The 23581-nt window shown below is 34.1% G+C and overlaps 2 protein-coding genes across 2 annotated transcripts; both read left to right on the top strand.

Moving 5' to 3' along the window:
• Positions 1-2673: 2673 nt before the first annotated feature.
• LOC114720823 (putative E3 ubiquitin-protein ligase LIN) lies at positions 2674-18251 on the top strand. Its single transcript, XM_028906543.1, has 11 exons — positions 2674-4344; positions 4681-4929; positions 5044-5071; positions 5182-5791; positions 10348-10489; positions 13009-13275; positions 13695-14001; positions 14748-14859; positions 14952-14989; positions 16510-16573; positions 18146-18251. Exons 1-11 carry the CDS (start codon positions 2674-2676, stop codon positions 18249-18251), a joined length of 3594 nt encoding a protein of 1197 aa, XP_028762376.1.
• On the top strand, positions 16585-22168 carry LOC114720802 (cyclin-B1-2-like). The gene is made up of 5 exons (XM_028906505.1): positions 16585-17012; positions 19066-19239; positions 19679-19779; positions 21513-21610; positions 21981-22168. Exons 2-5 carry the CDS (start codon positions 19111-19113, stop codon positions 22079-22081), a joined length of 429 nt encoding a protein of 142 aa, XP_028762338.1. The 5' UTR covers positions 16585-17012; positions 19066-19110; the 3' UTR covers positions 22082-22168.
• Positions 22169-23581: the final 1413 nt, after the last annotated feature.

Here is a 23581-nt window from a genome sequence, read left to right as displayed (position 1 = left end):
AATATAATTGTGATTATAAATTAGGATCAACCCATTACCCAATCATAATTAGAGTAAAATTCCATCCATTCTTTTTTATAAGAAACAACTACCGCCTATGCCTTGTTCCTATTTATAAAAGGCATTTGGAGGATATTTCAAATTTTGTTCATTAATTTTTCATTTTGTTTCTATTTAATTACTCATTTCAATACACCACACATTCTGTTTTTTTCACAATTCTCTCTATTTTAATAATTTTCTTATTCTTTCTTGTAGTTTCCCTTAAGAGTATTTTGAGAAGAAAAGTTATAATTCTTACATGTTTATTGTATCTAATTTTAATCAACTTTTTGATCAGTGCAATATGGTTAAATATTTCTTATATACAGAAACGGGAGTATACTTTAATTAGTCAACAAAAATAACGTAATTTCATCAAAATATATAAAAAATGGAAAAAGTGAGATAAATCCCTTGTTGAAAAATTAATTGTCAAATAGTCCTTGCATTCAATTTAAATTCTCTTATGTGTAATCGATTTTGCCTTACATGCAATCACTTCCCCTTGTCTGTCACATCTTCTCTTCATACAATCGAACTTTTCTTGTGTATAATTCATCTTTATTTATATGCAAGTTATCTTCTTTATAGGCAAATTAATCCCCTATGTCTAAATAATGTTTTGCACAAATCATCTTCCTTATATGTAACTCAACATCTCTTTTGTATAACTTATCTTTTTTTTTCGAGGCAACCCGTTATCTTAGGGGCTGTTTGTCAGTCAATTTTCTAACGAGAGATTTATCCCCAATTTTTTCTTAAAAAAATTCAAATATAATTATGAAAAAAATAATGCTGTTTAAATAAAAGGCATTAATTTATATCCGAATTGAAGTGCATATCATTCAACAAATCAAAGTTCCTAAAACATAAATATTCTATTTTCTTTAACTCCAAAAAAAAAACGTCACACATGTTTCAGGTCCGGGGAAAAAGGTTATAAAATTTTAATTTTGGGTAAAACTTTTAACTAGAAGACTAGTTTGACCCAAATTGAGTTTTAACAGCATGCTATTAAGAAGAAGAAACATGAAAGGCTAACTGGAAAAAACGTCAATTGATATTTGATAGTTAGTTAGTTGGCGCTCACTAGCGTTAAAACCTGCAACGGCCGGCCTATACGGAATCTATTAAACAACTGATAATGGCAGCATTCACCAATCACGAGCCAGATCGGTTGAAAGATTCAAACAATTCCCTTACGTCACAACCCGTCGTCTTCACCTGAACACTCATCATTCTCTCTTGTCGCCAATTGTTGTTCTTCTCATTATTTTTCTATTTGATTTTTTCCTCCTCAATCCTTATTCTTTAATCATCGCACGACGCCCTCATATGGACTTTCTCCAATCACCATGCTTCTTAATTCGTTTTCTTCCTGAAGAATCTCTCGAATATTATTCTCAAATTTTCTTCTATTGGATTTGGAGACTCGGTGGTGCTGGATCGATTGGATTTCAGGTGTTTGTTTCAACGTTCCTGGATTGCGGGTGAATGGAAATCTCTGAATCTTCTGCGTGGTGCGTCTCATTCTTTCTTTTATCTTCTTCGTTTATGTGCTGCAGAGTTACTGTTTACTTGTGATGGAAGTCTCAGCATGAATAATAATAAAAAAAAAAGAGCACAATTGTCGAAGATGAATATAGTTACAGATCCTAATATTTCTTTAATTGTGTCCCTCAGCTTCATGTTTAGGCGAACAAGAATGTGATTATTATTGCGTCTTTCTTTATCCATTTCATATTCTTTTTCATAAAGTTAATAACTTGAGATGGAAGGCACTACGAATAGTACATAAGGGCACCATTTCTGGAATTGATTCTAGTTACAGGCCCTGATATTTCTTTGATGTTATCTCGTAGCTTCATGTTTTTTTGGTTTTTTTGGCGACACTCTTAGCTTCATGTTTAGGCGAACAGGAACGTTTCTGATTAATATTGCGTCTTTCTTTATCTATTTTATGTTCTGTTTCATATCAAGTTATTGTTAACTTGTGACAGAAAACATCATGAACAATACAAACACTATTTCTGAAATTGATCCTAGTTACAGATTCTGATATTTATTTAATGATATATCCTAAACTTCAAGTTTGGAGAACAGGAATTTTTTAACTATTATTACTTCCTTTTTTAAAATCTATTCTGTATATTTTTTCCGCCCACAGTTGTTGTTAACTTGTGACAGAAGTCAGCATGAATACTAGGAATATCATTTCTGAAATTGCTTCCAGCCAAAGATTCTGACATTCCCGTAATGTCTTTATGCTAAGGTGAACGGGAGAATGTCTTTATGCTAAGGTGAACGGGAATGTCTATGATTAATATTGCGTCTTTCCTTATCTGTTTTATTTTCTTTTCCATATTCTAACTGTTCACTGATCATGGAGCTCACTTCAGCAGGAATTCTAAGAAAGATATTTATTACTGGATTTTTTTTATCTATTCTGATTTTGATATTCCTTATCTTCAGCTCTTAGTTATATATTTAGGCTTCATTGAATTGTTTCTGATTATCACTATGCTCTTTGTATACAGGAAGGAACACCATCCAACCAAAATATTTTAACTTGTGGATTGAGCTTATTCTTTCCTTGTGAAGATTACTGCATATATCTAATTTCCAACATAAATGGCTTCATCCTTGGGGAAACTCCTAGCTGAAGAAGGGTTCAAGGGAAGCAGAAGAATCACAAGATCCAGATCTTCCGTCCAGTCTAATCCTGATAAGATGCCCCATCACTCAATCAGGGACCAGGAAAGGAGACTATCTGTATCAGATGACAGAATTAGAGAGGAGAGAACAAAATCTTACATCTCACAATATCGGATTGGGGATGAATTTTTTAATAGAGATACTGCTCAGCGCGGGAGACCAAGGGATAATCTTGCTGAAAGAGGGAAATTGGATGACGGATTGAAGAATGAAATTGCTGAGAAATCTTCCAGCAATGCGAAGTTGAGTAAAAAATTTGATAGCAAAACACCAGGACACACACCTAGAAATGAGATAACCAAGGTGGACGACCAAGAAGACGGCAAAGTTAAAGATGTTTATTCCAATGAATTAATTGCAAATAGAGGGAAAGAAGAGTATTTGAATGACTTTAGGAATAGGGATAAGTGGCCCAGGATGCTACTCAAGGATGCAAAGCTGGATAAGAGGCATAGCAGCAGTTCTAGTACACATAAGGTTGGACAGTTGAATGGAAGTGCCAAGAAGAATATAAAGCGACAGGAGAGATCATACGGTCGATCAACTAACGAAAGCTTTGAAAATAGTTATGACAAAAATCATGGGCATGCTTTGCAAACAACAGCTGATGTAGCTCTCGATGAAGTTGCTGTGCAAGCAGTTGTTTCTATTCTAAATGGATATATAAAACGCTTTCTAAACGATGAAGATTTTCGGACCACATGGCGTCACAATTGTTTTTCTTCCTTGAATTTCATTGAACTGGAAGATGAGAACAGTACTGAGACCAAAGTCATAAGAAGTCTTGAACAAGCAATTGATACAATAGAACAAGCTGCTGAGGAATCTGTATCTGAAAAAGAATTGAAAAGAACCTCTTTGCAGCTAAGCATTATTACAGGTCTAAGCTTAAATGAACTGAAGTATGGTTTTACATGTGGGATACCGAATTATAAGTTGTCAGCCTGTGCTCATCTTTACCTCAGTGTTGTCTATAAGATACAGAGAAAGGATAAGGTATCGGCAAAGCATCTTTTGCAAGTATTTTGTGATTCACCTTCTCAGGCACGGACAACATTGCTTCCTGAATTGTGGGAGTGCTTATTTTCTCCACAACTTTCTCTTTTGAAAGAATGGTACAACAGGGAAGTTCATATGCTAGTGAATATGACAAGCAGAACAAGAAAAATGAAGCATCTTGAAAAGGTGTATAATGAGCATTTGGATTCTGGGACTCATTCATTTGCTGTGTACTACAAAGACTGGCTCACTGAAGGGGGAGAAGCTCCATCAGTTCCTTCTATCACCGTTCCTTCAACATCTGCTTCAGAAAGTCATTACGGAAGTTCCCTTGGTCATTCTTCTGAATTAGCTTCTTCCGTTGATTCATTCTCACCACAGCCAATGGTTAGCAAAAAACTGTATGATTCTGTCTTTGGTAGCTCGAGTAAAGCTGGAATTGAAGAAGAGGAAGATAATGCCACGGAAGATAACTTACACAACAGCAAGGGACACTCATGTGTTTCATCTATTGCTGAACAAAAATTAACATTTGTCTCTGAAATGGTTGAATATACCGATGAAGACACTGAAGAAGATTCCCAGAAGGTGACGCTTGCTATTGAGCTCCATACTGTATGTTTTGACTCATTTTTATTATTTCTTCTCATCACATGTCTTAGAGTGCATTAGTATAGCTATTTTCTCTATAACCATATGACTATAATGTGCACGCACTACCACAAATATGCATAAAGTGAATAGATTATTCTTACTGCTCTACAACTTGATATTGAAAATCTTTTGCAGTTACATTATGATTTTTATAGCATGTTTTTTTAAATAAATTATAGAGTCACATGTACTTATTTGTTTCTCTCTTCTCTTGCTCTGCATCTAACACATCCTCACATTTGTATATAATTTTTGACATTTTTGGTGTAGAAAGGAACCTCAATGATAGATGAACAAATGTGGCAAGGAAGAAGTGTCAGTGATGATATTGCTAACTCTTTCACACATGTAAAAAGCAACATGCTAGATGATCTACCGTATGAGAGAACTAATGAAGTCCCTCTTACGAAGGTGACAGGATCTGTTTTAGTAATGCAAGATGCCAAAAGGCATTTTGATCACATTGTGTCTACTGGTTCACTGTCCAGTGAGGAATCAGTCTCCAACTCTGTTGCAAATGTAACGTGCTCTTGGCTATTTCTATTGTTTGATAGCGCCTTCTGCTTTTTGTGTCCTTTTTTGTTTTGTGTTTTTTTGGGTGACCTCCTCTAACGTATTATTACTTTCATGCAGCCAACAGAGACGAGCTCTTCTCCTAAAGGTGAAAAACAATTACATTTCATTAATTTAAGCTCCATGAGAAATCGTGTCTTGTTCTATCATCATTTAAGGGATGAGTGGTGAATGAAGAACATAACTACTTTGTTGCAGGGTTATATTTTCCAACTATTCCGCAGGAGTTCATTTGTCCTTTGACTGGAACTTTATTTGAGGAACCGACTACCCTTGAAACTGGTCAAACCTTTGAACGAGCAGCAATCAAAGCCTGGTTTGAAAAGGGAAACAGAACTTGCCCGGTGTCTGGAAATAGTTTAGATTGTGTTGCCATGCCATTAACTAACCTTGTTTTGAAGCGTTTGATTGATAATTGGAAGTCAGAACAATTTAGTCGCATACTGGATTTTGCTTCTCAAATCGCGGACAAAGAAAGCCATAAGCTGAAACATGAAGAGGCTGCTGTCTTTAATTTGGAGAGTCTCATCACTTCATTGAATGGAGTAAACAAAAGAAATTATGTCAGACAACTCATCTCTGTAGGGTTTCTGTCATTTCTTTTTAGGAGGTTTGAATTGGGAAATGTGGAAGAGAAAACACATGTTTTGGCACTCTTGGTAAATTGCAGTGAAGCAGATTCTAGCTGCATATATCAGATCGCGAGGAACATTGACAAAAAATGTCTTCTACACCTGCTTTGCAGTGTGGATGTTGCCCCAGGAACAAGTGCAATTTCGCTACTTACTGAATTATTTTCTCTTAAAAGGTGAGTATTATCATTTTTTCTAATTTCTTGGGTTTTGTCTGGCACCTTTAGTTTAAAACTTTACCATATTACCGTTGGTCTCACTCGTTTGGAAGTCTCTTTCCTATTAATGATTTGGTTTGGTTCTTTTGCAGTAGCGCTAGCTGCAAGAGAGGGACAAACTGAGGCCCCAATTTTTCTAGCTCCCCTTTACAAATGAAATAAATTATTTATTGGAGAGGATTTTGACTCTTAGTGCCCGTTTGGTTCATTGAATGATATAGAATGTAATGCAATGTAATAGAATATAATGTAATGATGATTATATGAGCTTGTTTGGTACGTCATTACGGAAAAATGATGTATAGGTATAAAAATGTTTGGTTGGATTATAAAAAACATGAGAATAGGTAAAAATAATATATCAAAAGACAAAATTACCCTTATCTACATTCTCATATATATATATATATATATACACACACAATTAAAATTGTTTATTTTTTAGTCCAAATATATAATAACCGTATCCACTATAACATATCAAAATATAAATTTTTATATATAATAGGAAAAACTATAAAATTGGCTCGTATCCATATATTTATATATATTAAGTATAATGTAGGTTTGATAATTAAAATTGTATCTATATAATGTATATGCATTTTTTTTTTATGTGCCCACATATTATAACAATAACTATAATTTGTATATAAATCTAAAATACAAGTCACACAAGTGTTAAAGATATACTATTACAAGCTCACCTTAATAGCTAATATAGTCAAACAAAAACATTCAAATATGAAAAATATAGGTCCAACTCAAATAATAATTTACAAACATTATCTATTATTCCTATGAGCCCTAAAAGCATTAAACATTTCATTGGCTATATTCTCCCAGAAATTACTCCAAGCATTTGATGGTTCCATGGTTAATATTGGATTATTATCATCTTGGAGATTTGGTTGATCTATTGAATCAAATTCAGCCACAATGGTATCATCCATATTATCTCGCATAATGAGATTATGCAATAGACAACAAGCAACGATATATTGGTTTTGAGTTCGAATGGGGTAATATGATGGGCTCCTTAATATTACCCAATGCATCTTTAAGATCCCGAATGCCCATTCAATGACATTTCTAATAGATGAATGTCGCATGTTGAAATACTCTTGTGGAGATTCAGGATTTCTTCCATTATGCCACTCACTTAAGTGATATCGCTATCCTCTATATGGAGCAAGGAAGCCTTCACAGTTTGTGCATCCCGCATCAATTAGATAATAATTTCCTACACATAACATATCACCACTATTAAAACATAAGAAGTAAATCAAACTATACATACACGATTTACATTCATACCTTGAGAGACCTTGAAACCATTTGGTCTAGCAATTACATCTCTCAACACCCTACTATCGGCTGCAGACCCTTCCCATCCTGGAAATACGAATATAAATTCACCATTTTGAGAGCAAACCCCAAGAACATTGGTAGTTATGTCTCCCTTTCTATTCCTATACCTACCTTTTATTTCCGTAGGTACTTGAATCCTTATGTGGGTTCCATCAAGTGCATTAAGGCAGCCCTACAAATGTTCATCAATCAAACAAAAAAAAAAAACTGACTTGAAAAAATGGACACATGGGATTTATGTTTACCTTGAATCACTCCCACCTCTCATCAACTAAATCTTCAAGAATTGGTTCAGGTGTTTTAAAGAGCTCACCTTGGAGGCGAACAACTGCTTTTAAAACTATCTTGAAATATCGACTTATGGTTTCTCCTGACCTTCCAAACTCAAATTAAATAACTCTTTTTTTCACATGATGAGCAAGTACATGCACAAAGATTGCAACTTGCTCATCCACTAACATATGCCGAGTCGATTTAAGACCACCTATAGTCTCTAACATACTACAGAGTCGAAAAAATGTAGTTCTATACATCTTAGTTTGGTTAAAGCAAGTTATATCACTACCATACACCATCTCTCTAAGGCACCTTCTTTTCTTATGGAAATCAAGGGTGTAAGACCGGTCATGAATGTATTTAGTGTTATAGACAGCCACACTAAACATCTCAAGAAACATCTTCCGAACAGCATACATAATCCTAATGCAGGCCAACATTGTATGAAAAATGACTTGTTGCCTGTCTTCATCCATAATTTACTGTACCTAACCAAAATAAAGTTATAGCATAAAATTTTAAGCAACATTTTAGATGGGATAATATAATCTCAATATATAATATAAACATGTTACTATAATTTCAAGCAAATCATATATATAAGCAAACATATAAATAAATTATTTAGTAAAGGCATATTATGAATAGACATCTAGAACCCAAAAATATATAAAGAATAGGCACACACTAGTTGAAGATAATTACAAGCTTCATTTTTTTTGGTTAAAATTGTGATGATCAAGAAATATAAAGAATAGATTCAGATTTTTTATTAGAAAAAATGCTAATGAAATTGGTGTCATATTGGATAAATATATTTAAAACATTTGATAAAGCTAGAGTTCTTTAAATTCATCCCATACATTTGTATAAAATATTATTCTTTTTTCTTGAAAAGTGCTTTTGAAAGAATGAGCTCCAACTTCTTGATAAGTATGCAGAATTACAGTCTTGGAAAAAAAATGAGTTAATCTTTTTCTTTCAAATAGAAAATATTAATTGAAAAGGTTTGTTAAAAAATTGAAGTTGATTTGAAGGGTCACTTGATAGCGACAAAAATCATAAAATGCTAAATAGATAGTTTGATAAAGTTTCATGTTTAATGGATATAGGTCCATTGGTATTTTCAGGAAAGAAAAGCATACTCTTCATATGCACCTAATCTATTTAATATTAGCTTATTATCTCCACAAATAGAAAAAGAATATAGCGCACACCAAAATTGATGAAAAATGTCACAAAAGAAAACCAAACGAAAGAGGCAAGGAGTGATTACCTTTCCAACCTGATGGATGATCGTTAGCAGCAGTGAGGAAGACAACAGTTGTAGTGTGAACACAATTGATACCAATTGATAGGGTTTATGAGTCTTTCATTAAGGGTAATCTGGTCAATTTTAAAAACTATAAGGGTAATAAAATATATTCTATTTGATTACAAGAGGTCTGCATCCTCATTCATAGGTCTTAGCTATGTAATCTCCATGCATCTACTTAAGGTAATTAGGATTACAATATGTAATTCTTTTTACATTATAAAAGTCCAACCAAACAATTGAATCAGCTCATTACATCAGGATTACATGTAATGAACTTTCATGGAATTGAACCAGACGGGCTATTAATGTTTTCTGTATTTATTCATTAGTCTGCGGAAAATGGAAAAGCATGAATCGTAGTAGTCTGTGTCTTTGATGGGTTAGCGACAACTCAGTTTGAATGCCTTACCTTAGTTGATGATATTCTTTCTCCATCAACTCCTTTGTCCACCGCTTCTAACTCTTTAAGCAGTTATCATTCCATATGTTGCTTCATTAAAGCTGCTGTTAAACTCAGTATTTTTCCACCTTTAAATTTTTAAATGTTTAAGGCAATATATTTTCGCATCTTACGCAAACAAAGCATTATTATCTTCCAAAATATGTTTTCGCATGTTACGCAAACAAATTTAATACTACCTCCAGTCTTAATTATAAGAGCCAGTTGACTAATTTAAGGAGATTAAGAAAGTAAGTTGAGTTAGTTATTTGTCTTAAATAAGTGTTGTCTTTCTTAAAATATCCTTGCTAATCAAGTGTATTGATTAAAACTATCATTGTTAGAAGGGTTACTTTGGAAAAAAAATTGTATAAATATGAGAGACAAAGTGGATTGGGGTCTTACATTTAGGATCAAAATAAAAATCAAATAGGGTCTTATGTTAAGGATCGGAGGTAGTATTTCTTACTCATCCAAAGTAGAGTACCATACAAAGCACCTTGAAAAGGTTAAAGTTGTAAGTCTAATCTTCTTTATAACCATTAACACTGGAAAATTTTATTGAACAAATTTAAAATAAGAAAGAGTAGATACATGAGTTGCGAAAAGGCGTCTGCACATATGGACTTGTGCATATTATTACCGATTTAGTACCACTGTACTAGTACTAAACAAGGGATGAAGTATTGTTTAGCTCTGACATGTTGCCGAAGTGAAAGCCCATTGGAATTGAAATGCATGCCATAGAGTCTTACAGCCGCCGAAGGTAAATAGTACTTTACACTACCATAGCCTTATGGTCTCAGGGGTTGTGCTCTAAATTATTTGATCAATTAGACTTCGATATCATGTCGATGAACCACTTGGTCTAAAGATGAAATTCTTAGATCAACATAATGGTTTTAAAAAGTCTAATATGATAAATGATTGAGCTATTTAGTTTTTAAATCATGGCGGCATCATGTTGAACAAATGTTGAGGGTAACTCCTTTGGGCACTTTAGTATATATAGTACTAGAATTTGAGTTCCTGCATAATTATAGCTCTTAGAATCACTAATATTGTTATTTCAGCTATAAATTACTTTATTTTTTAATACATTTGCTGCAGAAATGATGTTATTTCCTTCTTAAGTGGCTTTGCTGGTCCGGATTTATTGAACACTATGGATGTTCTACTTTTGTATCTTCAGAATTCTTCTCTCCGTCAAAAACCCCTTGTTGCTGTTCTTCTGTTGCACCTTGATTTACTGGTAAGTGCCAATACTCTTGAAAGCCTTATTCTGGTTTCCCCATCACATTCATTCAATGTCATTTTTCTTGTACTGTCAGAAACAATCTTGACTGTTCTGACATGAAAAGCATAATGCCCCGTTTGGTAGCAGGGAACTGGAGGGAAGGAAGTGGAACCGGAAGTAGAACCCATTATTTTATGCGTTTGGTATGCGTGAAGTGGGTTCTTGGTGGAAGTCAGTTCCATCAAATTTGATGGAACTTGGTTCCTTAGCTAGACCGGGGAACTGAGATGGGTTCCATGGAAGTGAGATTTTCTGACCATTGTACCCTTCAGTTGTTTTATCAATTGACCAATTTGCCCATCCCTTCTCCGTCAAACCTGACGCCATCCTCCTCCGGTGTCCATCTCCATCATTGACGATGTCCCCCCTCTGGCATCCCCTTCGATCTCATCTTCTCCCTTCTCGCTTCCTCCTACACCTTTGACAACGTTGACCTCGCGAGGACGATGAAGACAAGGCAAGGTTGGCGTGGCGACGAGGATGATGTATGATTGCGGCGGTTTCAACCTTCGATTTTCATTTTGGCTGCTCACGATCTTGCATCCTCTTCATCTATTTCTTCCATCAACGACAATGGAGAGAGATCAACATTCGGGTCTCTCCAAAGAGTATGGTTTCTACCATCGAGAGGGAGAGATTTCTCCAGATCTGCGAGTCTTCTTCTCCAGAGACGATAGTGCTTTGTTTTTTTTTTTTTTAAGCTGAAATCTCTATTACAATTCGCAGCCCATTTTCATTTCTAACAGAGGTGGTTCTTTGATTCGATGCTGCAACAATGGAAGTATTTTCTTGTCAAATTTTCTGCTATTATTTTTTTCCTATGATTTTGGTTCTTGACTTTGATAGCTGCAACCATCTTCTTTGCAATATTTTTTTTTTTGGTTCTTATGCTAATTTTCTGGAAGATTTCTTGTTTAAATCCTGTGTTAATGGCCGCCATTGATAGCAGCGTAGCTGGATTGTAGGAAGCGGTATGTGGAGTATGAGAAGAAGCAAAGCTAACTTCTTCAAGATATGGGTGTTTTGAGTGGATTAATTGCTATAGGAAAGTGGTTTGATCAGATTTGCAATTGAAAAAATCCTATCACAACAGTTCTAATTCCTGAATTGTTTCCTCCGACGGCGTGCTTCTTTTCGAACATGGATTTCTTTTCCTTGGGAGGAAGAGAGTGATTTTTTTTCAGCAAGGACATTTTAGTATTTTCATATTATTAATATATATTTTAATTAAAATTCAAATTCTACTTCCATGGTCACACCAAACACATTTTTAATCTCATTTCCACTTCCATTTTCACTTCTATTTCCATCAAAAACTCTTCCATTTAATCAAACGGGACATAAATGGATTGGGCAACATAAAAATCCTAGCGCATTTAATGTAGGTACCTTGAGAACGAGTGTCCTAATCTCTCACAATTTCTTAAATGATATAAGCTGGATATCGGAAAGTAATGACCTTTCTAATTAATTACTTGCATCAACTAGGAGCATGTTGGAATTGCCGGTAGCTTAGAGAAAAGCATGGTGCAAACTTCAAAAGCCACGGTGGACACTATTTTTGATAATTTCTCTTGTTTGGATTGGCACTTTTCGAGATTGACTTATGCCAAAAGTAAGTTCTTTTTTTTTTTTTTTCCAACGCCACTTTTGGTTGCCTTTTTATCACACCGCTCCTGGCTTCTCATCACCCATTCTTTTTTTCTTATTTGTTCTTCCATTTTTGCCCTTACTTCTCAATCCTCATGCTTCTTTGTTGTCTTGCCTATGTCCTGTGTCCTATTAGTGCAGACGTAGTTTTGGGATAATATTATTTATATATATAGTTATTCATTTTATTTCCTTAAATTACTTATTTTATATCATTTTTATTCGAATAATTTATTTAGTATTTATAATTTTTCCAACAAATATTTATTATTTTATTTGTCTAATTTTAATTTAAATATTTTTTAGAATTATTACGTTATATACATATAACATTTTTATTTTATATTTATAATTTTATTTATTTTTTAACTATTATCATATTAAAAACATATAATATAAAACATTACGATTCAGTAAAATAGTAATATTTATGTCTTGTCCAAACTTACTTTTCTATTAATAATCTAAATAGGTTTTAACTTTTTAAACTGATTTTTTATAAATATCAATCCAAATATAAATCACGTTATACTAACTGATTTTTACTCAAACTCATATTTGCAAAAGTCAGATGGAATAAAAGTCAGTTTTTCAACCGCTAATCCAAACACACCGTAAATGACATGCAAGTAGACTTGACGTGCAAGAAAGCAATATCAAAAGTTTGCAAAATTAAGATGGAAATTACACATTGACGGCTAGAAGAGAAGTTATTCAATAAAAGTTATCGCTAAAATTTGGTGTCTTTCCATTATGTCCTCTTTCCAACCTGTGATGTATGAAATCTGATCTCTGTAATTGGCTAGGACAACTTCTATCTGAAGACTGAGCCTCCAATGCATTGCGCATACAGAGAGGAGGCTGTGAATGCCATTGCAGTTGCTCTTGATGCCAGCTTACATGATGACAAGGTTCAAGAAAAGTGTTGCAGGGCACTGCTTATTTTGAAAGGACTTTTTGCTTTCAAAAGAAAGAAACAAGCCAAGGCTAACATTTTAGAGCAAAATGAAGATGAAAATGATAGTTCAGCAGTCAATTCTTGTGAGCATGAAGAAGAGGGCATAATATCATTGGTATGTTTGCTTTCCAAAGTTATCTGATTGTCTCTCATGGCCTTTTCCCCAATTATATTAACATTATAAGTAACTATTGCAATGACTCGCGGAAGTTTTTGTATTATGCATGTAATGATGATTGCTAATGTCACAATTATGTGATTTATTTCTTTTCATAATTAACATGAATTTTTAACCTTCCAGTTTGCATTTGTTGCTACAATTTTTGTTTCAATCTTATAATGCTTACCTCAGCGTCTAGATAGCTAAATTTCGTTATGCACTCCTTCAGCTATTGCAGTTGTATGCTTGTTTCATTGACCAAATGAAACTAGCACTCAAGCTTCCAGAAATATTGATTCTTATGCAGAACATTTTAGCACTGTCATTGGAATCTTTTTTGCTTGCACAATTCACATGATGTAACTTGGCTGATATTTTAAATGAAACCGTAGGAAGATGAAGAAGAAAAGAACCAAGAGTGGCTGATGAAGTTGTTAGAATTGTTGATTGGTGATGGAGAAAGCCCATTTTTGAAGAACATTTCAAGATGTTTAGCCTCTAGATACCTTGATTTGGTGAAGATATGCTTATTAACAGTCACATGGCTTAGTTCCAGACTTTCTGTACTAAGTAATTCTGGTTCACCCCTTCCTGCATTCCCAGCCATCATCTATCAGATGAAAGGAATACTGCAGAGTGGGGATCTTGAGTTCAAGACTCTTGCGTCTTTGTCCTTGTTTCATTTCAGTAAGATACCAGGTTTGTGAACATTTTCTTCTCTTTATTAACTTCTTAAAATTTTGGCCAATTTCAGAACTACTGCAAACAAGTACAATATTAGCTGTGAAAGAGAGAGAACTTTAACCCATTGGGCATCAAAATTTTTAAATTAATGGCTCTAAAACACCTGGAATCATAAAATCCAAGCTAAAAGAAAATTGCAAAATATGCATTAAGAATTATTAGATTATGAAGATTTTCAGGGTTTTAGTTTCTCTGAATTATTTTTCTATATGGAGGAAAGACACACAAGTAAATGAAGGGAAGATACACGATAAGATAGAAAACAACCTATATGTGAGATGCATGCCAAGATAGAATAGTAAGGATAGCGTAAACTAGCTAATTAATGTCAGAAAAAGATCACAACAGAAACCCCATTATTTCCCACACGCTTCCTTAGGTTGGGAAGTGAATATTAATAATGCTTAGCTTGATCTCAGTTCCTCAAACTTGATCTTTGGCTGGTAGGCCCGGAGGTATTATTCAATTAAGTGGTGACCCCATCCCTTGTGTTTGGAGGTTGTGATATTCCTATTTAATATTCTTTTCTGGTTAATCGAGTTATGTTGTGAACATTTTAAGGGATATCAACAAGCCATATTGATAATAATGGTAAAGATAAATGCTTTTTTAAAATTAATGCATACATCATTTATGCACAGTTTCATTATCTACACAATTTCTATTCTATAGTCTAATACCTTAAATCCGGAATGTTGCAGAAAGCAGAGCCCTTATGATGACTATGGCAGAAGATATTGCTACTCCTCTTCATAGAATTGTTGATGTAACATGGAGTGCAAAGCAGCTTCTTATCATGTTAGGGAAGGATTTGTAATATTTAAGGAAATAATTGCCGTATGCCATTCTGCCTGTTTTCAGGTTCCAGTTTTGGTGCTCTCAAATTTTTCTTTTAACTTATGTAGGCTGAATTTGACAGGACCTGGCATAATCCATCTCCAACGTAAGTTGTTTGCCTGGAAATGCGTTACATTAATTATTGATGTGTGTGTGTGTGTTTCGAGTTATGATGTGATATTTGTCTGTATATTTTTATATTTAAAAGAACAACTGCAATACAATAAAGCAGGATTCAACTAGTTTTGTACTGGCCTTTCAACATTTACAACTAGAAGTTTTCAACCCCCGTGTTTTGAGTGAGAGGAGTGTAATTTCATAGAAAGAATACAGAGGCAGCATTTGGTTTACGAAATTGACACTAGGCTGCAAATCAGCTATACATAGGAGAAAACAAAAGCTAAAGAAGCTAGCAAGGTAACAGCTTTATAGCTTTAGTTTCATGAAAAAATTTTAAGTTATGATGATTGATGAGCTAATGCTAAGACTTCGTTCTCTTCCTTGTACCGTGAAAGAGGAAGCATTAGCAAACAGCCGTTTGTTTCTAGCATTCCAAAATTTCCAACAAAGTAAACCCAAAATAGTTCTCCAAGCTTGATTCCTGTGGCATGGGTTCAGATTGGCAGTTAAACATCTCTTGAAGCATGGTAAAGAACTTCATTCTATATTCCTCACGACGTACATATCAGCTGCCCGCTGGAGGAAGCAAGAGGCTAATCCCACATGAACAGAGGAAGGAGTGCATTAGTGGGAAACAATTAATGTTAACAGTCAATATTAACTTTTTAACAGTAGGACAAAATTATTACGATTTTAAACTTGACAAATTTGCACGTTAACTTTTAAAAAAATATCCAATATCTTTAACATCATACAAAACAGATTCATTATTGTAATCAACATTCCATATCATTTTCTATCATTCCATTCCACTCCTTATTATTTTATGAACTAAACCGGCCAAGTTTACCAATTATATTTTCACATTTCACTTTCAGCATATACAACTAAAACATATTTATGCATGTTAGCTTTTAGTTTTTACAAGTCACTAAGCTAGCTCATTGATAGGTTTAGTTTACTATATATACAAAAGTTTTTACAAGTCACTAAGCTAGTTCATTGGTAGGTTTTGTTTAATATATATACAAAAGACAATGATAGTTTTTATACAAAATAATAAAGAGTTTTTCACTCTATGATATGAAAAGAATAGTTTTATGATTTAACTGTTAAATATATTTCCCTATGAATTTATTCTTCTAGGCATAAAGGTATACTGTTCTTGTTTATTATAGTTTTTCAAATTAAAAAAAAATACGTTTTTGGGAAAATCATTCTTAAAAAAAATTTTAAGATGTTCAATTTTTTTAAATATAAATAAAAATTATATTTCTAACAATTTTTATAATTTAACTTGATTAAATTATTAACAATAATTAAATGTACTATATGCAAAAAATAAAAATAAAGAATATACATGGAAATATTATAAAATATGAAAACTAGTAAATACTCAATCAATTTTAGGATCATAAAATAGTTTTATTTGTTTATAAAATTTAAATAATAAATTACTTTCCATAAAATTTCTTTTTTTTTTTTTTTTTTGGGTTGTTTAAGCAGCCATCGTCTTCACCATCGCGAAGCCAGGTCCAAGTGTGGAGTTTCTTGATACAGAAGAACATCGGTAAGGTCATCGTTTTGGTTTACTTTTGCTTTGTTTTCCTGTGTTTTCATCGCATTCTTTCTGTTGATAACGTTGATTGTGTATTTTGCTTCTAAATTGTGGGAAGACAAATGTGCGATGATTATTTTCTGTTTCTAGTTATTGGTGAAAGCTTTCTGATTCTGCTACCTTATGTTCGCTTTGAGGGTAAGGCGTTCATTTTATCGATCTGATTAACAGAGGAGGAGACGACGCGCTTAACATTTAGAGCAACCTCAGTTGACTATGTTTTCTCATAAGATGTGGGCATTTTATATTTGAGGTCCGTTTGCTGGAGAAGGAGCCAAGTACTAGACTTTTAAGGCTTCAGTTATGCGTGTTTTGGTTCAACTGAGTAATCATTTTATAAACCATAGGCCTTCTTGCTTGGAGAAATCTTCTACGGAATTTCATTCTCCTGGTATGTCAATATTTTGGTGTTCTGTTTTCCTTTGTGTTAACCTTATGATACGTACGAAAATCCAAGTAAAATTGAGTTTATTCTTATGCGGAAGTTCAAGGGTTGAAGTCTTTTCAGGGGGTGTTTGGCTTTTTTTCCAAACCATGGTTTAGTTTCTCAAACCATAGTTTGAGAAAAAATTTGCCAAACACCCTCTTTTTTTTTTAAACCAAGGTTTCTGGCAAAACCTTGGTTTTGGCCAAGAAAACCTTGGTTTGAGAACAAGCATGCGGGGGTTGGCTTTTGAGGCAGAAAAGTGGGTGTTGTCAGAGGCTCCAACAATGCACAAGTAACAATTCTATTTTCTACATATAAAAATACGGCGACAAAAGAGGAAGGTTTGTGAAAAAGATATGCATAACTTCGAAGAAGCATGATCGCTATCAAAGTTTTGCTAGAACCAGTCTCTTGAGTACACAATGGCAAAATAAATTATTTTACAAAAAACATATTTAATTATTTTATTAATATTTATACGTATTAATTTTTTTATTTATATTATTTATGCCTTATTTATTATGTTGTTAAAATATATATTATTAACAAATTTATTATTTCAAATAAACATATATTATGAAATATATCTTATATGTAATTATCATTTAAACTGATGTCCTTTTTAGTAATTTTTACATATAAAAAAGCACTTCTGACAACAACTATCCAAACACTCTCACTTTATCAAAATCACTTTTTCAGAAAATCTATTCTTTCAAAATCTATTCTCTCCAGAATCTATTCTCCATAAGCTATTCTCCAAACCGTGGTTTGCCTTCATCCAAACACCCCCTTAGTTCTGTTGCGGCCATTAGATTTTTTGGGCTCATTATCCCAACTCCCTCACAGCCAATAATTTGATTGATTAGTTTTGGTAACTTAGTGGTAGAGCCATTTCTTTCCTTCAGTGTTCTCCTTTTATGTTTCTTTCGCTTATTTTACTAAAGCTTCAGTCCACAACAGCAAACCATTCCATTAGTGCATGCCGAATTGCAACCGTGAGGAGACCCTATTCTATATTTTTCATTTTGATTTCTCCATTCTTGCATCAACTGATTATATCTCTGAACCAGCCTCTGTACTGTTTTTCATTGAAGGCATTTAGACTCTTTGGGAGATATTTCTGTGCTCAGGGCTGCCAGTGTGTTGAAAAATGGTGCTTTGGAGTTATATTGGGTGGGTGATATAGCTGTTGATTGTTAGCTTAATGTCTATCATTTGTTATTTGAAGGGTGAAAAGGGAAATATATTTTAATCTAAATTTAAAGCTAAGTTTTGAATAAGACCTTAGTTGTTGAGTGTTGAGTATTCCATGGCATGCTCTTGTGTTAAAAGCCTCTTGGATTTGGTGGTCCACGGACAAGATTTATGGAAGAAGATGGGTGTAGTGTAAATTTCAATAAAACGCAAGCTTCAATGATTTCTAATTATTTCTATGTGGGAGCTAGGTGAATTTTAAATCTTGGGGGAAGTCTTTCTTGTATTGTAACACCTTTGTAGAGTGAATTTGCGCTCTACTTATTGTGTCAAGAACAATCCCTTTTTCCATATTGATGCATTGGGAAGTGTTAAGAATTTGAACTTGGGATCTCTACAAATCCATACTCATCTAGCCACTTGATTCGAGCTCTAGCAATAAAAGACATTCCTGCTGACATCTGATTTTGACAAGCTACTGTTAGATCCCATTTTTTCCCCCAAGAATCATCTCTTACTTCTGAGTTACTAGCAACAAAATCAAGGTCATTAAGCTTGTGATTTGAGCCTTTGAGGATGTGAAATTTCTTGCTTTGAGCTAGACCTATGAGAAAATTTAAGTGAGTTGACATGAACGTTATTGCTAGAGTCCCTTGAACTCTTGTGTAAATTGTAAGAGCAATGATAAATCAATGTTCACCCTGGGGCTGAGGTTGAATTGAGCAGCAAGAATAAAAGACGATGTCATTGGCTTCTTTTCTCAACCAATAAATAATTCGTAAATCAATTTTCATTTTTGCTTTTTCTTTGCTTGATACAGAAGCTTGTGCTGAGCTGACTAGTTGCAGAGGCAGAAGACGCAAACATGGAGGGAGTGCCAAAGAACATCACACACCAAATTGGAGGGCTCCAAAATGACACACTTCGTTCTGGACTTCAGGGCGTCAAGAGTGACATCATTGGATCTCATCCTCTTCAATCCGCTCAAAAATCCGTAATCATTTTCTCTTCTCTTACTCTGGAATTCTTTGATGGGATGCTGTGTTGGAAGTTCCGATAATCAGTTTGCCTGGGGTTTTGTAGCTGTATCACCTGGGTCACAGCTGGATTTTCATATGACCCACTTTTTACCCTTTTATTTGGGCTTTTGCTGGTTCAATATAATTTGAATGTCGTTGATTTGTTCCCTATTGAGATTTTCTCTGCAAATAGGCTTTCTATTATTGCAACTTACTTCAATCATTGTTATGAAGAACTTGGTGGTTTGAAAAGTTGGAAATTTCTGATTAGTATTAACCATTGGGGTTGAAATAGACTACAAAGTGTAGTAATGTCAATTGTGCTTGCCTGTTTTTTCTGATGAAAATTGTAGAAGTCTTGGTATTGATCATGGTTTACTCTCTAATAAAGTTTCTACGCTCTGTTATTTTTAGGTAAGGCGAACACAGGAAACAATGAAGAGGAAGTGCATTATCAATACATATGGGTCTGCTTTTCCACTGAAGATGGACCTGGACAGGCAAATACTTTCTAGGTACGATATTGATGGTGTCTTTTGAACTTGTTGCAGCGTGTATCTGAAGCAATTAGTTTCTTCTGAATTTTTTTTTTTTTTGGAACTGATAGCTGGCAAGGGCAAGGATATGTTGTCTAGTCGGTCCTTGTAGGCCCCTCTCCATGGCCCCGCTATTTTTGTTTTAGTGGTACGAACCTGATTAAGTTTGGTCAGTTGAAACTGTAGCTTCTTCCCATCCCCCAATCTATTTTTGATTTACTGGTGTTTGTGAACTTGATCGTGCCTAATTCTGTGCCCTTTCAAACTCCTGCTGTTTCTGTGAGGCAAACATAAACTCGAGGCAATAAGAAACCACATGGTATAGGTCAATAAGACATGATACAAAAATTTATACGACAACTTATTTATATTCTTATAAAGCAATGATTAACATGTGAAGAATATCAAACCTATGGCATTGTGGGTTAATAATGTTCTGTTCTTTGGTGCATGTGGAAGAGAGCCTTATTATATAAGGTTGATTCACATTAATCAGAATGGTGAGTTAAATGGGATTTCAAGTCAATTAAGTTTACGTGACTTAAATTAATCTACATTACAAAATACAAACTCTTGTAAACAAATACTTTCCAGTTTTTCTGAATGCATCCTCTGCCAATAATATGCTGATATAGAAATATTTTGAAGTGTCAAATTGCATCTTGGGATAGTTATTCGATGTTTCCCATAGCAGGTCTTTAATCTGTATTTTTCCAATGATGCTGTATCTTTTCTTGAAAATATAGATTCTTCTGAAATGTATCCATATGCTCATGTGACCCTTGTTTGGACAGCTAATTTAAATTGAATTTTCTTCTAATGTGAAATATGTGTTGTTCTATTGCCTGTCTTTGGAATGTTATGTCTAACCCTGAATTTTCCACTAAAACATATGTATGTTGTATGTGATTTATAATTTAACAGGTTTTTATTTAATATCATCTCATTCTCCGCATCAAATTAAAGATTAAAAGAAGGCCAAATTGTACTCTTCTATTCTTAAAACAAGATACTGAAATTGGATACAAAAGCACGTGTCCTTATTCCAGAAGCATCGAGAATTAGAGAACGTGAATATTCTTTTAGCGTGGTTAGAGAAGGAATTGTGGCTTGAGTTCTGATAAATTCATTTTTATGGCTATTGTGGATTCATACTGTCTGCAATTTGCCATTGTAAGAAATGGTGAACCCATATGAGCTGATATAGGGCCTTGTCTTTGCACTAAGTCCTACAGGCCCACACATGACCTAATTCTTGGCCAGTGAGATGCGTTCTGGCATGGCAGTTAAGATATTTCTGCCTTGAAACTTCCATGGTCTGGCAGCCTTAGCCTGGCAGAACTGTTGACTTCTGCCCCTGGGTGGGGCAGTAGCCAGTAATGTTACCATATTGTCTGAGTTGAAAGCTTTGCATATTTCACCTTCTTTCTTCTCGAAGTAAGCACTGTGCTTGTGAGTTTAAGGTATATAAGGGTCATTTGTCTTTATCTGAATGAAAAGAAAAACGCTAAACCGTAGAAAACAAGCGTTGGTTGCTCTGCAAAGAAAGATTAAGTGGGTTGGAATTAATTCTCGCGTGATTTTTTATGCTGTACTTGTCTTGGCTATTTGCTGTGATTTGTCATCCTTACACCAGTTCCTCGTATGGGCTCCATCTTATTAGTGGCTTTTGTCTGCATATTTTATGTGCTTATTGCTACTGTCTCTCGTAGATTCCAGAGACCTCCAGGAGCTATTCCATCTTCGGTGCTGGGTTTTGAAGCTTATACCGGAACTCTTGATCACATTTGTTTTGAGGATTATCTTAATGGTAATAATATGATCAGCCCACATCTTTTTTGTTTCGTTTGCTTGTAGTTTATTTACTTATTGAAGTTTCCAAGTTTCTCGACCCTCCGAATAAAGGATTGTCTACATTTTAACGCTATTGGTAAATAAGAGATGAGAAAGACTGTGAGGATTGAAAATGTTACTGTGGCATTCTAGATTGTTAGGCAATTCTTCATTTGTCACTTTTGCCCCCTTTTGTTTTTGGAAACAAAACATCTAAAGTGCAGTCTTTCCCTTAGAACTAAATGATTACTAAAATATTAGGACAGTGATATATTGCTCTCCATTCTAATCACAGCACTGTTTTTCCCTGTCTCCCCCATTCTCAGTTTCATTTTTGTTGCCTGCAGATCCCCGAGAATCTGAATCTTTCCGGCCACCAGACATGCACCATGGAATGGAAGTTCGCCTTGGTCTTTCCGAGGGGCCAGTCTGCCCAAGCTTCGTATAATGAGTGCATCCGAATATTCATTACAATGAGAGGGATGGAGCTAGCAGCATGTTTCATTAGGGTACTATTTACCAATGCTAAGGATGTTTGGGATGCATGGTTAATGGAAACACAGCATTTATAATCAAAGCTAGGACAGGCTCTTTTGTTGTTTGTGATGTATTTATAGGTTCCAAACAATTGGCATTTAATGCTCGGGCTCTATTTCTGACCCTTTTCCAGTGTCTACTTTTCAAGCATGCTATGCCTTTCGGTGACACTAGAATTTGTAGTGTTCAAGCTGAAAGCGAAATCTAGCTGACAAAGGTGCCAACTTTAAGCTGGATTGTTGCCGTGGCTTTTGGGACTCGCTACAATTTTCCCTTGTCATGAGGGACGATAAATGGTTGGGGTTGGAGTGATCCTCACAACTTCCTTACTGTTCCTTATTTCCTCATGTAATAGATATACCCCACTTATTGCAGGACAATTTCTAGAAGAAATGAGTGGTTCTTATTATAAGTCGTCAATGTATTAATTATTATACTTAATATAAAAACTATTTAAGTTATTTGGATCGATTAAAGAAGTCAAATAATTAGTTAATTATAACAAATTTGATATGATTTTTTCTAAGGAAAATTCGGGAAAAATACCCATTAAGAAATTAATTAACAAATGAGATCTAAAGAACTTGTACAAGTGAACTTTTATTGTGTGCAAGTGATCTTCTGTGTTTGAGCAACTAATCTTTCGTGTGTGTGCAACTGATTTTCTTTTTGTGTAACTGATCTTTCTAGATTCCATTTGCTAATTAATTTTTCAATGGGGTATTTATTCCCAATTTTTGCTTTTTCTTTTAAAATATCCTGTGTAATATTAATTAATACTCCTCCGGTCCTAATTATAAGACCCAATTGACTTATTTGAGGAGATTAAGGAAGTAAGTTAAGTTGGTTATTTATAATAAATAAGTGTTGTTATTCCTAAAATATCCTTGCTAATTAAGTATATTGGCTAAAACTATCATTATTAGAAGGATTATCTTGGAAAAAAATGTAAAAATATAAGAGAGAAAATAGATTGGGTCTTATAATTAGGACCAAATAAAAAGTCAAATTGGGTCTTATAATTAGGACCGGAGGAGTATATCAATTTATAAGTCAAGTAAATTAGTTTGTCAAAAAATAATAAATATGAGAAATAACTAGTTTTTATATTTATGATAAGAAAGTATATTTTTTAATAACTAGTTTTTATATTTAGGATAAAAGGAAGTATATTTTTTTAAGGTTGCCCCAAATTAAAATTTGATACATTCTTCTTCTTCTTGTTTTTTTTGGCCTTTCAACATGTAATCAATAGTTTTGAATGTGGGTAAATTTAAAAATTTTCATATTTTCAAACAAATTTAACAACTTATATGCGATTACCTTTCCTTCTGCAAAGCACCTTCGAGTAGAGTGGCGTCTTAGTCCAATTACTTACCATTATGAGCGAATCTGCCAAAAAGAAGGGAAG

The sequence above is a fragment of the Neltuma alba genome, unplaced genomic scaffold, assembly GCF_004799145.2.
Source record: "Neltuma alba isolate B1F8T4 unplaced genomic scaffold, ASM479914v2 tig00012000_pilon, whole genome shotgun sequence".
Taxonomy (NCBI): domain Eukaryota; kingdom Viridiplantae; phylum Streptophyta; class Magnoliopsida; order Fabales; family Fabaceae; genus Neltuma; species Neltuma alba.
Note: the sequence above shows the minus strand (reverse complement) of the source record. Positions and strands in the feature narration are given on the sequence as shown.